We start from the raw sequence: 14,621 nt of genomic DNA on the forward strand, positions 1-14,621 counted from the left end.
CCCCTCAAGGTCTCCCACCCATTCTGCGCTTGTGAATCTCCAGTGGACGCCAACACGAACCCTGAGGAGCTCCGATCAGCGCGGGTTCTCGGACGCTTCTCTCCAGCGGCGCAGTCTTCGGACCTCGATAAGACATGACGACAAGCTCCCGGGTGCGCTGGTCTCCGGCGCTTACAGTCGGGGACAAGCAAAGTCAACCAAAAACATGACCGAGTTTTTACGACCCGAAATATGCTCGGTTTTCTTTTCTTTTGCTTCAGGCATGATACTATACACATTAGTTCAAGGATTGCACGAGCAGATTGCCCAGAAAAGCCAAAATAAGAAAAATTGACCCCAAAAAATTGGCACACCCCAAAAAATGACCCTAAAATCTCCGAAAAGTGCTCATTCGCTTCCTTTTTGTATTCTGCGTATGATTCTGATGGCGATTGATAATTCTAACGAGCCGAAACGCCACAAAAAAATTAGGAACTTCAATCATGTGACTGAACTGCGTGAGAACCAATGTGGCTGTCCGCCAAAATAGGCAGTCAAATATCCCTATTTTGGCAAGAACCGGCTTAGACACCAAATACAGGTGGGTTCCGGGCAGCCTGAAGCTAGTGGTCAAGGGGTCCAGTCCTCGGCCCTCCGGGGGCATCTGCGGCCTTCTGATCCGGGCGCAGCACCCTACATGTAGCGGTGAAACTCGCCCAAAAATTGGCACTCCCGATTTCTCGTGGGAAATTTCAAAAGAGTGCAGATTTGGATGTTTCCAGGTGCGCTGATTCTGAATCCAAAGTCAGAAATGTGATAGGAAATGCGTGTGAGCCGCTACATGATTTGTTGACTTTGCTTGTCCCCGACTGTACGCCCTCCGGTTGTCGACGAGCGCAGGAAGAATATAGTATATTGCGGACGCGCTGGCAACATTCGCCGCCGTGATTGTTCCGTGACGAGCATCTTGCCACTTCATTGGAAATAGTACCTGCGCTTTGAGAGACAAGCACGGATCGACTTGTTCGTGAATGCAGGCAGGTATGTTGAGGACCATTATTCTAGTCGAAGACGTCGGTTGGTGGGAGAGTTTGTGAGTTCGACGGATGGGATTTACGAGGCCCAACATGTCCTGCAGATTGCATCTTGGGCGGGCAGGGCTCTCGTTGATTGGAGGTGGTTGCTCGGATGGCAATGGTCGATAAATAGTCGAGACGACGTTTGATACAGAGGGACAAACGTTGGCCTCTAATCAAGGCAAGATTGGATGTAATAGCTCGCCTCTGTGATACCCTCTTGCCTCATCATTTGGTCTTGATTGAGATTCGTGAACCACCTCTCGGATGCCAGACTCCTTGATATGCCCCGAACTCGGTTGTGATTCACGGCAGAAGGGGTATCTTTGACGAGGACTCCGACTCGCAAATATACTCGAACACTGCACGAGTCAATTGGGAGGTAGCTGCCTACATAGACGGCCGCGCTGGTACCGCCAGCGGTAAAGATAGCTATCAAAGTCCGAGAGAAGCGCTCGAACTTGGCACGGTCGTTTGTACTATTACGCTCTCAATCATAGCCTCGCCCATACTTGTCGTAAGGTTTCGAGCAATCCCGAGCAATCCTAGTCTTCTGGGCATCGACATGTCGGAACACGCAGGCACCATGCATGAGAACATCCGCGGATTTGCGTGCTGGCACAGACTAAGCTCGGGATGCAGGACGACATGAAGGGATTTCAAAGCCTCGGTATGTGCCAGACGTTTCAGCCTGGGTATATTACTCACCTTTCCTGTGCGATAGAAAACATTCGCATGTCATCCGTTTGGACATCAGTACTAGGCATAGCTCGGATCGGACTCTATGCCCCGTTACGTATTCTGCAGAAAAGCCGTGCTTGGGTTTACCCTTGACTCCAGTCTCCGACACCCGATATCAAGGCTAAACACTACGTTCTTGCTCGTATCAATACCAGCAAGCTGCAACTGCGACGGAGTCTCGTCCCCGAAATCACGAAATCACGAACAATCTCGTCCTTCTGAATTGCTACGTCACTGCGGAGGGGGAAACTATCAGAAGGGTGCGATTCATCTCCCTTTCCACTCGAGTTATGTTGAGATAGGTATTCCTCAGCAATGTCGTCGTCTGTCGAAGTCCGGAGCGGCTCCCAGGTTGGATCATCCGTGAGCGCTGAGGGCCTCAGGCATCACAGTCTGCCAGCATCTCAAGGTGAACTCTTCCTTCAGGTTCGAGCTACGTTTCATCAACTGAGTCCCATTTCGCGTGTAGATTGGCCTTTCATATCGCGCCGAAGGTCCTTGCCGGAGGTCACCAATCCACCAGTGCCTTCTTCAATAAATTGCTGCCCATCATGGACCCCGTCATCAGGCCCTATACGCTTACCCCACGATTGTGCGGCACTTGTACATGCTTATTCTCAAGTCGAAGCGCCTGAATCCGGAATGGTGTGTTATGGTCCTCCCTCTGCTGGACCTGTCGTACCTTCTTCGCAGCCGCTGGACGACGAAGACGGCTTCGCTCGCGCAAGGTTTGCGTTCAACTCAGCCTGCAAGCATAACACCGTCTTTGCGTCGGATGGATCCGAAGCAGATCTTGACGTGGCGATAGACCTTCTTCGCCGAGCCATGGCTTTATTCGCGCACCATCCCAACGACCGGCTCTACGTACTCGTCAATTTAGGCAACTCGCTCCATCATCGATATAGGCTATCAAAGAAATTGGCCGATGCGGAAGAAGCGGTGGATATATTCCGGCACGCGCTTATCGAGTGTTCCGCAGACCATCCTTTAAGACGTTACGTTGTCGACTCGTTCGATTGCACGTCCATGGACCTCTGTTTGTGGATGACGCATATGTTTCACTATCAACAGGGAAAGAATCTCGATTTCTTGGAGGAAGCCACTGCCATCGCTAGGGAGACTCTCGGCATCATGTCCGGTGTGAGCGACGACCCGGATGGACGCCCTCGTTGGCTGTCGCGCCTGGTCCTCATGCGTCTGGTGAAATTCGGCCATACGGGTGATCCCAGGATAATCGACGAGGCAATGGATCTGTCCCGCGAGGCTATATCGCTGACCCCAGTAGGCCACCCTCGTCGCGCGTTTGTGCTGACGACGTTCGCATCAACGATCAGCTACGAGCTCGAAACCAGGGGATCACCACCAACGCTTGTCGACATACCGACGCTGGATCATGCAACCTTCTTGTTGGAGGAGGCCCTTACGTATCGTCCGAAGGGGCACGAAGACAGAGGTGATGTGCTCACCTTCTTGGCGGATATGGTGAAGTATCGTGCACAGATCACGCCCAGTGTTCAAGCACGAGAAAACCTTCTGGCTCTCAGGAAGGAGACCCTCGATGAATGTCCTCCTGGTCATTTTCAGCGACACCAGGCTTTGTACGCCCTTGCTGAAGAGCTTATCGAACCTTCGCCTTATCCCCCTTCGCCAGAAGACTTGGAGCTTGCCGCGAGTTGTTCCACGGAAGCATGGGAGATGATGAAAGACGGACACCCGGCTCGATTCATGGCCAGTTACTGCCTGTCTTACGTTCACCTACATAAAGGCGAATACGGGGCTGCCATCGATTGCCTTTCCCGCATGATAGAGGATAATTTGGGAAACGTCAAAGACCGGATGGCGCATGCCCTGATTCTGGTATCGGAACTGCAGAGGCACTTGGCCTTCGGAGAGGCCAAATTCACGCCAGACGCCATCGATGGTCTACTCCAGGTTTACAGCTCACTGCTTCAATTACCACCCCGGATGGCTTTCAGATCGCTCAATATCCAATCTCGGCTCCGACAGGTGACCACCTGGGAAACCTTAGCGCGGGACGCTGCGCTCACCGCGCTTCGGGTCGGCAAACCTGAGCTCGCCATAGAATACCTTGAACAAGGGCGAGCGAGCTTCTGGTCCCAGAGCTTGCACCTTCGAGAGGACTTCGACCAGCTGCCGGACCACCTATCACAAGAGCTGGTAACACTATCGCGGGCATTGGAGGAGGGAAGCTTTGGTCCCGATCAGCCAGAGCTATCGATGGAAAGGGTCAGCGAGCGATTTGACGCCCTGGTCGAGGAAGCCCGGAAGTTACCTGGTCTTACTCGGTTCCTCATGAGCGACACTTATCCAGAGCTTGCTCGGACAGCCAATTCCTCTAATGCGCACGTTGTCGTGCTCTTACCAGGAGAGCAGAACATTTGTCATGCCATCATTATTGGTCGAGATGGCGCCTGCACATGGGTGCCTTTACCTGGACTGACACCCCAAGAGCTCGGCAAGTACGCCGTGTCGATGAAGCATGCAAGTCTCTCGTATAGGAGGGAGATGCCCCAGCGCGATGGTCAACTTCGTCTGATGATGGTGAAGAAGAGCAGGAGACCTCCTGAAAGCGGGAACGTCGTTCTGACGGAGCTATGGCATTCCGTCGTGAAGCCTGTCGTAACGGCGTTGAATCTCCGTGTAAGAACTTCTCAAACAGACTTCAGTCGGCATACTCATTGTATATTACAGAAATCCGCAGGACGCGATCGGCCTAGAGTTATTTGGGTTCCGACTGGTCCCTTCGCATTCGTTCCGGTTCACGCGGCCGGGGTCTACGCGGAAGACGAGCGTCATTGCTGCAGCGATTACTTCGTGTCCTCGTACGCTCCTACTCTAAGCGCTCTTCGGAATGCTCAGAAGAAGTTGAGGCCCATCCAGCGAAGCACGTCTAAGATTCTGCTTGCCGCCGCCCCGTCGCCGTACGATCCGGAATGGCAGTTTTTGCCGTTCACGAAGCAGGAACTCGCTGACATTGATGCGGTCGTGCCAGATGAGGCATTCCTGACTCTGCCGCGCGAGGATGACGCGAGTCATGGAGACGACTGCGGAGCGCGAGTGCCGACGATACTGCGCGAACTCCCGAACGCGACCATCCTCCACTTGGCATGCCACGGGTACCAGGACCCGAAGAATCCTCTGGCCAGCGGCTTCCTGTTACGCGACGAGATGCTCACCATAGCCAAACTGATGCCGATTTCCCTCCCGAACGCCTTCCTCGCCTTTCTCAGTGCTTGCGAGACGGCGAAGGGCGATACCAACCAGCCAGATCAAACCGTTCATCTTGCAGCTGCGATGTTGTTCGCCGGTTTCAAGAGCGTGATCGCTACTCTTTGGTAAAGTTAGCCAGTGATCAGAGCCCGACCTTCCAGCTCACGATCGTCGTTTCAGGTCGATGGGCGATATGGACGGACCTTTGGTAGCGCGCACTGTATATGAAGAGCTCTTCCGAGGCGACTCGGAGCACCTGGACCCGCGCATTGTGCCCTATGCCCTTGATGCTGCAGTGCAAAAGCTACGAGATATCGACCCTAATCCGAGTCGATGGGCGCCATACATCCATATAGGGTGTTGAAATTCAGATGTGATAACTTAAAGCGTGTGAAATTCACTTGCAGCATGAGATTTTGTGGTTGCACGGTCACGTTCTGATATTTCCACGGTCAGATATATGTAATCTGTTGTTCGTGGCACGCCAACGTGGAGCGTAAGCGACCGATCATACTCTTGTTCCTTCTTGCTTGGTTAAGCGTACAACGTCGCAGACTCAATAAGGCATCCTTTGTTCGACAATCCGGTATGACTGGCTATAAAAGAACTCACCCTCCGGATGTCATCCTATCGTCGTTGACTCGCCCTGCACCAACATGTTCCAAACTTCTTACCACCGGCCGGTTCGGTTCATTCCTCAAGAGATCCTAGATCACATCATCGAGAACATCAATAACGACGACGCGTACAAGAACATGTCCCTTGTCTGCACGGCGACTCGTGCTCGATGCCAGAAACGACTTTTCGCCGACGTGTGCATCTCCGACAAGACGCAATGCGACAAGCTCCGAGACGTCTTCTTGGCCAATCCATGCCTAGCGACACACGTCAATTACCTCTACCTCGAGCAGGGGTGGCATAGCTCTGAGTCGGCGCGATTCATTCTGGCGATGTGCCAAAACATCGAGATCCTCTCGATCAGCCAATGCAACAGCTTCGAGCAGATCGTTGTACCGGGGATGTGTTCGTCCTACTATCCCCGCCTCAAGCAACTCATGTTGATCCAGTGCATGATTAACACCTTCGACGAGCTTGCCGCCATACTTCTCCGCACCCCTGCGCTGGAGGAGCTGCAACTACTGGCGACTTGGGTGCAGTACGCCGACTCGGAGCGTCCCGGCTGTACGGAAATCCCAGCCCCGCAGAACTTGTGGACGGGATCCTCATACCATCTGCGAAGCCTGATTCTTCAAGACCATGACCTAGAATCATTCCATCATTGCGCCCTCTTCTCCAACAGCATCCGCAGGGTGGAGAACCTCGACATGGCCGTTGTCGATCGCTGCGACTACAATCTCCTCTGCGATCTGATGGCGCCGGAAAGGGGCGTCAACAAGTTGACCTTGGCGGCGGCAAAGCGCTCCGAAACTTGGGACCTGGAACGTGAGGGTTGCGAGCACCCCGAAGGTGAGACGGCGGCGGATCTCGCGTTTTATTCGTGCCGCATGCTCATGGAGACCCCTGCAGACATGTTCTCCGACTTCATGGCACGAACCGGCGGAGGCGCGCTGCAAACGCTCGTGTTAAAGGAGCGGGTGTTCGACAGCGTCCGAGAGAAGGAGCTGGATCCCGAGTTCGACGGAAACTGGGCGAACCAACTCCTGTCATCGCTCAGGACGGACACGCTCGAGAAGATCATCTTTGTCATCGACTACAACGTGGAGGCGGAGCCATGGCGCGGCTTCGACTGGGCGGCGGCGGACGAGCTCGTGAGCTGCCCCGAGCGATTCCCTGCGTTGAAGACAGTCGCGGTCATTAACATAAACGAGGACGATCTCGATGATGACGAGGACATGGAGAACACCATCCACTACTTTTTGCTCGACATCGAGCAGAGGCTTCCTAAGGTCAACGAGCGGGGGGTCATCGCTTGGGACTACGAAAAGGATGCTGTATAGGTGTAGGATGTGCGACCGGCCGCGTACCTTTTGCAAGTCTTTATCCGATACATTAATGGCTTAAAGAATAACGGAGACGCGGTGGGTGCTGTAATAACCTAATAGTATCTGAAAAACATCGCTATCTCCCATTGGACGCACCTTGTGGGCCCAGCGCGCCTGTTTTACGTAACAACGACCGCGCCCTTTGTCTAAACCTTTGACGATGTTGCAAAGAGAATCCATAACCCTTTGTTCGCCGTTTGCGGCATGCCACTGGACTATAAAGCACGCACGCAGAATAACACAAAGGACTCGATACCGCCATCTCACGGCTAGCCTTCGCCACCCGTTTGCGTGCCCCTGCAACCGAGCAACATGGCAGACGGTTCACTGGCAGACGCCGATGACGCTCTCAGCATCGAGGAGACCGCCTCGCGATATGCTCCGGACGACAATCTGGATACGGACCAGGACGACTTGAACGCCAGCGACTCCGAGGCCGACTCCGACACCTCGTCGGCGTGCACCACCGATGAGGAACCATGCTTTTCACGTCAATTCCCTCGCGAGGTGCTCGATCTCATCATCGATGGATTGGACCCATCCGTTTGGCCTTCCCGCACCGACCAGTGGTGGTCTTGTACGGTCGCGTTGGAAGACATGGCGCTCGTCAGCAAATTCACTCGACCCCGTAGCCAATATCACCTCTTCCGGGATTTGTGTATCCCGAGCTTTGGGCACTTTGAAGTTCTTCGTGACATATTCCTTATGTCGCCCCAGCTGGCGCGCCACGTCCGAGCCGTATACATCTACGCGAAGCCTGACCCCAAATGCAATCCCGACGTCACGCGGTCTTCGATGGACACCTTGCCCTATCTTTTTGGGATGTTTCACGCCATTGAGGAGCTGACAATACTGAGCTTCTCGAAAGACCGATATGAATATAGCGAAGGCGAGGACGATGACGACGGTGATGACGGCGAAGATGAGGCCAAGGAGCTTGAATACCGCTTTATGGAGTGCCTCTTCGATACGTCCTTTCCCAAGTTGCAGCGCCTAACATTCAGGAATTGCGTCCTCCAATCATATAACGACCTGGCCCGCATTCTGTCCCGCATGCCTTCATTGAAGGACTTGCGGATGTCCGGCTTCACGTGGGTTGATTACACCGCCTACAGCCCGCAATATATACCCGACCGGCACGAGCTGTGGGCTCAATCTTCCTATACGTTGCGGCGCTTGAAGCTTTGTGGAGATTTCGCCCTTGCTTCACTCGAGTACGTAGCATTGATTACGGGCAGTATCCACCAAATCGAGAGGTTGGATTGGTATGTCGACGATTCCTATGAACACGAGTTTCTCTGTGCTCTGTTGGCCAAGGAGAAGGGCCTCAAGCATCTAACATTGACGATGGATCCGGAATGGGACGACTGTATGTGATCATGTCTCCGTTTAATCGCTCACGGTCGTAGTCTCTGATCTCAACGCTCCAGGGGAATATGAAGACTACAGGACACACAGCGGTGGAGGTGTTCTGGAAGTGCTTCAGTTGAAGCAACGCAAATCACTACGTGATCACCAATCACCGAATGGAATCTGGGCAAACCGGTTTCTCGACGCGATCACAGCAGAGCGCATCGAGAAGGTTGTCCTCGTCATCAACTACAAGGAGAACGAGGTGCCCTGGTCAGGACTCGATTGGGCGGAGGCAGACGCTCTGTTGAGCAGTTCGACGAGATATCCGGTCCTGAAGCAAGTCATGGTATGCGATGATTTCGTCGTGCCGGGCTTGGAACACGATGATTTCCACAAAGCGGGCGTGGCGGAGGACCCGAAGGATATTCTGGACACCCTAACTGCCGATATATGGGACAGACTTCCAAAGCTCGCTGAGAGAAACCTCCTTCGTGTTGGATCATCCAGCGAGTGGGACGATTGGGGCATTGCGAAGTAGTGCTTGGATGCCGTAACCCTGTATGTACGAGTATGAGACGTCTTGGAAGTGCGATGAATGATAAGAAACGTCAGGCGTGTATGTTACGTGGCTATTTCCGAGTCCGTGCCGCAAGGGGAAGAAGCCAAGCGATGCAGTATTCAACGTCGCGGTGCATCACGCATCCCACTATCAGAACGATGCTCCAACGCTGTAAGAACTCCGCTCCGACCGGGATGTAACGCGTGTTCAAATACGCTATTTGAGTTTTTCTCCCTCCTAGAAAAAAGGATGCTCGACTCCGTGCGCTATGTCACCTCCAAGGACGGTATAAAAATCTGTACCTACTCCGCTGGTAATCCGTACAAACCCGCGGTCGTTTTCATACCCGGATTCTGTTGCACGGCCCTCGCTTTTGTAAAGCAATTCGATGACTCTAACCTCCTCACGCACCTGCATGTAGTGCGTAAGCTCGTTAATGCATATATGCGAAACGCGCAATTTGACTCACTGTCAGTTTAGATCGCATACGACATCCGAGGCCAGGGCCGAAGTGACACGCCCGCGGAAGAGAGCGCGTACGTGTCGCAGCGCCATGCCGAGGACTTCAAGGCGGTCTACGACGCCTATAACTTGCACAAACCATTTGTATCGGGCTGGAGCCTCGGCGGTGAGCTTTCCCTGCCACCAGAATGCGAGGATATAGAAAGCTAACCTCAAGCCCCAAGCCATCGTCCCAACCGACATCGCGACCTACTATGGAGCTGACCTGATGGCCGGCGTGATCATCACTGGTGGTTTCCCGTATCGCAGCATGCACCCCGAGGTTGCACACCCAACCATCATGAGCATAGTGCCTGACCTAGTCAGCGACGATATCGCCGTGTTCTCCAAGGTGCGCAACTCCACTCAATCGGCTTATGGCGGTCCAATGACGACGGCCCAACGATGCAGGCTTGCGAGGTGTTCGTCGAGTCGTGTTTTGCGGAGCCTGCGCGTGATCTTCCGTACGACACCAAGCTCGCGTGGATAGGCGGTGTCACGGCAATGGTCCCCGCGGCGCGGCGACACATTATCATGCGCACCCAGGACGAGAGCGCGATTTTGACCACACGGAACACGCTTCCGTACCTCATCTTGCAGGGCGACAAGGACAATCACGTCGTTTGGGAGAACCTGCAAAGGTTCATGGAAGAGACGTTCGAGAGATCCGAGTTCGTGCTTCTGCGCAGCGCCGGGCATGCACCGTTCTTCGAGCAGCCGCAAGAGGTCAACCAAGCGATCCTCAACTTCGTAAGACGGATTATTGCTTCGGATTATGGCTATGAACGGGGTGTGTAAGCCGTAGTCGCAAATACTGTAGCCGTTGTGATAGCTACCTAGATCAACCCCATCGTAATAGTCTCTATGACGAGCTTCAACTCTTCCCAGCATAGATTCTCCGTCTTGGATGGACGAGATCTTTTCCTGACATAGCTCCTCCGTGTTGACCGGGCATTCGCAGCGGCCTTAGAGGGACATTGTCGTAATGTGATGCCTTGATAACACCCTTGACATACCTATCAACGCCTAAGCGACTGAAAGGAAGTAGTGGCGAGTTCAATTTTTGGGCGACATGGCTGGTGGTAGGTGATCCGCGGGAGTTGCCTTTGACGGCCGACTTAGGCCGACTCGCACAACCTCGAGTCGTCTCCTCTCGTCATATTGTCTCGTCATTATTCTCCAATCCGCTACTGGGACCGTGCAGGGTAATACCATACCATACCAATGTGCTTGCGCGCCTTCGATATCGTCTGTACCTCCAGATAGCTCGTACAGTGTCCAATTACTATGGCGAAATACGCTGCCATGGGGATTTGGTTCTCATTCCTACCGACCCGTGCAGTAAAATCCCGTGCACCAGAGGAAGGCCTCGCTTAGAAATCCGAACCATGGATTGGTTTTGCGTCCGTGACGTCGAGGCCTGATGAAGACGAGGCGACGGCTATCATCGTATATGTAGGAGGCAGGGCTAGCAAGCAACCCCATCCCCTTCGAGTCGACCGGGTCGGAGTCGCTGTCCTCGCGCGCTCGCTATTACCTGTCCCTTGAGTTAGATCCCTCTCTCTCTCGATTAGGAAGCATGCGTTTGGTTCTGACTTATATCGGGCTTTTACTTATGCTTCTTCAGCACGCGGCTCACGCCAGGAGACATCATACGCGTGTCGATCGAGCATGGTTCGCAAATGCGATCAACATCTCCATGGGGCTGTTGAAGGTTCGTAGTATAACTCAGTTGCTTCGATTGCATTTATAATACTGATTGGCTCTCTACTAGGAACGTCTCTTGCCACAGCCCGAAAATTCGTACCGCGTATTATCGACCCACCAGTGCCTTCCGCGATCCCGTCCTGCATATCGTGGACACCATCGCCGGGGCCCCTACTTCCGCCTGGTGTCGCTTCTCGATCACACCGACCAAGCTACCAAGTTGACCTGATTCGAACCCAGGCAGAACGTCCCTTAGATGCAGGGGCTCGTTATCACATCGAGCGATACATCGGTAAACCTTCCCGTCCCTTTCCGCCTCTATACAGCGCTGTTTGTGCCGCTTTGACTGTGGATCCCGATGATACGACCCTTGGAAACGGGCCGGGTCATGCGTCCGAGCCAGCAGCATGGCACCTCGACCTGTCCATTCATTCGTATCGGAAAGCCGTAGCGCTCTTTGCCCATCACGACGATGACCGGCTCTACTCTCTTGCGAACCTAGGCAATTCCTTGCACCATAGGTACCGATTATCGAAGAACGTGGATGATGCAGAAGAAGCTGTAAGGGTTTTTCATATCGCCTTCGAAGAATGTCCCGAGGGGCACGACTTGAGGCCATACATCATCAATTCCCTTGACTGCACCTTCCTCGACATATGTCATTGGATGTTACACATGTTCCACCACCAGCCAGCCAAGAACATTGACTTCTTGAACGAAGCCACTGTTCTTGCCAGGGAGGCGTTGCGCGTCTTCTCCTATATCGATAGCGGGGGACGCTTAAGGTGGCTTTTGCGGCTGGCTCACATGCGCCAGACCATGTTCAGCCATACGGGCGACCCCAATATCATTGATCAGGCGATGCGCCTCAGCACGGAAGCGTTGACCTTGACGCCACCAGGACACCCTCGACGAGCGGACGCGCTGACGACAATGGCGAGCATCATGTGTCTTCAGTTTGACCATTTGGACCGTCCTCCGACGCTTGAAGACTTACAGCCTGTGGATCACGCGGCACGACTACTGGAAGAAGTGCTCAGGCATCGTCCAGAAGGGCACAAAAGTCGAGGAGATGCGCTTACATTCCTTGCTGTCGTCGCAAAACATCGGTTGGACATCGTGTCCACTGGCGCCCAGGATCGAAGGGAGTTGTTGTCCATTCGGAAAGAAGCTCTAGAGGCTTGCCCTCCTGGCCATATGCAGCGGCATCAAGCTCTTTACTGTCTTGCGCTGGACATCGTTGAGCCCTCGTCTTTCACGCCTACGGAAGAGGATCTGGAGCTTGCCATGCGATGTTCGATGGAAGCAATGGCCATTATGCAAGACGGTCATCCTGCCCGGTTCATGGCACACTACTGCTTGTCGTGCCTCTACCTCCGTCGTGGTGACTACACGACTTCTATAGCTCACCTTATTGCCATGATCGATGATAGTTTGGGCAACGTCAAAGATCGGGTGGCATGCTCTATGCCGGTGATTTCCGAGTTGCAGAAGCGGTTTATGTCGCCGGATGCTGACGTTCAGCACGAGGCCGTCGACGCTTTGTTAGAGGTTTACAGTCGCGTGCTACGCCTACCACCCCGGATGGCCTTTAGGGCCGCCAGCATTCAGACTCGACTGCGACAGGTTACAACCTGGGAAACCTTAGCTCGCGATGCGGCGGTCACTGCGCTCAGCGTCGGGCGCCCGGAGTTGGCCATCGAATATCTGGAACAAGGGCGAGCGAGCTTCTGGAAACAGAGCTTGCACCTCCGCGAGGACTTCGATCAACTGCCTGAGGGTATGTCTCGAGACCTGTTACAACTTTCGCGAGCGCTCGAGGAAGGAAGTTTTCGACATGACCAACCTGAATTTGCCCGTCAATGCCTCAGCGAGAAATTCGATACGCTCGTCATGGAGGCTCGCAGATTACCGGGCATGGATCGCTTCCTCATGGGTTATTCCTTTGAAGAGCTAGCTCGGACGGCGGAGACGTCTCGAGCGCACGTCATCATGTTGGTACCGGGAGCCCGCGACGGATGTCACGCGATCGTCATCGGACAAGACCGTTCCTGCAAGTGGGTCCCTTTACCAGGCATCACCGCCCAAGAACTGGGCAAGCACGCTGTAAGCTTCAAACAAGCGAACATATCCTATAGGAAAGAGCTGCGACAACGTGATCGACCGTTCAATGTACGTTTGATGGTGAAGAAGAAGGCCAAGAAACCGCGTGAAGGCGGTAACATTGTTTTGACGCAGCTTTGGAACGCAGTGGTACAACCGATTGTAGCTGCCCTCGGTCTGGTGGTAAGTGCCCTTCCGGCTGTGTGAGGTTCTGACTTACTGAAGATATGCTTTCAGAGGGCTGCGGGGCGAGATCGCCCACGAGTTATGTGGATACCTACAGGGGTATTCGCATTCGTTCCTGTTCACGCTGCCGGGCTTTACGGGGAGGATAAGGCCGAATCTTGCGCCGACTACTTGGTATCCTCCTACGCTCCGACTTTGAGTAGCCTTCGGACCGCGCAGAAGAAGCTGAAGCCAATCCCGCGCGATACGACGAAGATTCTGTTGGCTGCTGCGCCCTCGCCATACGACCCTGAATGGCAGCCTCTGCCATACACGGCGCACGAACTATCCGAGATCAATTCGGTGGTACCTCGTGACGCGTTCATCTGCCTGCCGCTCGAGGACGACGCTAGCAACGGAGGCGAGTGCGGCGCACGCGTCCGGACCGTATTGGAGGAGCTCCCGAACGCGACCATCCTCCACTTGGCTTGCCACGGATATCAGGATTCCAAGAACCCCCTGGCCAGCGGTTTCCTGCTGCGCGACGAGATGCTGACCATCGCCAAGCTGATGCCGACTTCGCTTCCGAACGCCTTCCTAGCCTTCCTCAGCGCGTGCGAGACCGCAAAGGGCGACGCCAGCCGTCCTGATCAGGCTGTCCACCTTGCAGCGGCGATGTTGTTCACCGGGTTCAAGAGCGTGATAGCCACTCTATGGTAAGTCGTGATCAGGATAACGAGTGGTTCCTGCAGCTCACGTCTCTGATCAAGGTCCATGGGAGACGTGGACGGACCACTGGTAGCGCGGACGGTCTATGAAGAGCTGTTCCGGGGAGACTCAGAGTTTCTCGATCCCCATATCGTCCCATATGCTCTCGATGCTGCAGTGCAGAAGCTGCGAGAAATCGATCCCACCCCTAGTCGATGGGCACCTTACATCCATATTGGATGTTGAAGAATGAAACATGTACCACGTTGTGGATCGGTAACTTGCCGCACGAACGACGTGATATATGAACCGCATCCACTGGCGATATTCACCTGACCGAGAACAGCGATTTGCCCTGCTCGTTCAAGATCGAGCGTCGGTATCGAACGATTTTGTTTAATGACTATGTTATCCTCCTTCTCGTTAATCATACACATAGTCTACGTATGTATATCGGTTTCATATTTTGACTTGTTTTTGTCCGTAGGGTATGAT

At 53.9% G+C, this 14,621-nt stretch overlaps 4 protein-coding genes across 4 annotated transcripts; all 4 read left to right on the plus strand.

Moving 5' to 3' along the window:
- Nucleotides 1–2,438: 2,438 nt before the first annotated feature.
- PUNSTDRAFT_141242 (uncharacterized protein) lies at nt 2,439–5,391 on the plus strand (the record flags this gene model as incomplete). The annotated part of the gene is made up of 3 exons (XM_007380078.1): nt 2,439–4,457; nt 4,509–5,152; nt 5,208–5,391. The coding sequence occupies 3 exons, from the start codon at nt 2,439–2,441 to the stop codon at nt 5,389–5,391; spliced, it is 2,847 nt and encodes a 948-aa protein (XP_007380140.1).
- A 292-nt stretch (nt 5,392–5,683) lies between these two features.
- PUNSTDRAFT_124366 (uncharacterized protein) lies at nt 5,684–6,985 on the plus strand (the record flags this gene model as incomplete). Its single annotated transcript, XM_007380079.1, has 1 exon — nt 5,684–6,985. One exon carries the CDS (start codon nt 5,684–5,686, stop codon nt 6,983–6,985), a length of 1,302 nt encoding a protein of 433 aa, XP_007380141.1.
- Nucleotides 6,986–7,342: 357 nt separating this feature from the next.
- On the plus strand, nt 7,343–8,921 carry PUNSTDRAFT_130832 (uncharacterized protein; the record flags this gene model as incomplete). The annotated part of the gene is made up of 2 exons (XM_007380080.1): nt 7,343–8,399; nt 8,461–8,921. The coding sequence occupies 2 exons, from the start codon at nt 7,343–7,345 to the stop codon at nt 8,919–8,921; spliced, it is 1,518 nt and encodes a 505-aa protein (XP_007380142.1).
- A 270-nt stretch (nt 8,922–9,191) lies between these two features.
- Nucleotides 9,192–14,372, plus strand: PUNSTDRAFT_130833 (uncharacterized protein; the record flags this gene model as incomplete). The annotated part of the gene is made up of 9 exons (XM_007380081.1): nt 9,192–9,362; nt 9,423–9,570; nt 9,629–9,795; nt 9,855–10,193; nt 11,071–11,157; nt 11,218–11,334; nt 11,391–13,436; nt 13,491–14,134; nt 14,189–14,372. The coding sequence occupies 9 exons, from the start codon at nt 9,192–9,194 to the stop codon at nt 14,370–14,372; spliced, it is 3,903 nt and encodes a 1,300-aa protein (XP_007380143.1).
- Nucleotides 14,373–14,621: the final 249 nt, after the last annotated feature.

This window comes from Punctularia strigosozonata (genome assembly GCF_000264995.1).
Source record: "Punctularia strigosozonata HHB-11173 SS5 unplaced genomic scaffold PUNSTscaffold_2, whole genome shotgun sequence".
NCBI classification, from domain to species: Eukaryota; Fungi; Basidiomycota; class Agaricomycetes; order Corticiales; family Punctulariaceae; genus Punctularia; species Punctularia strigosozonata.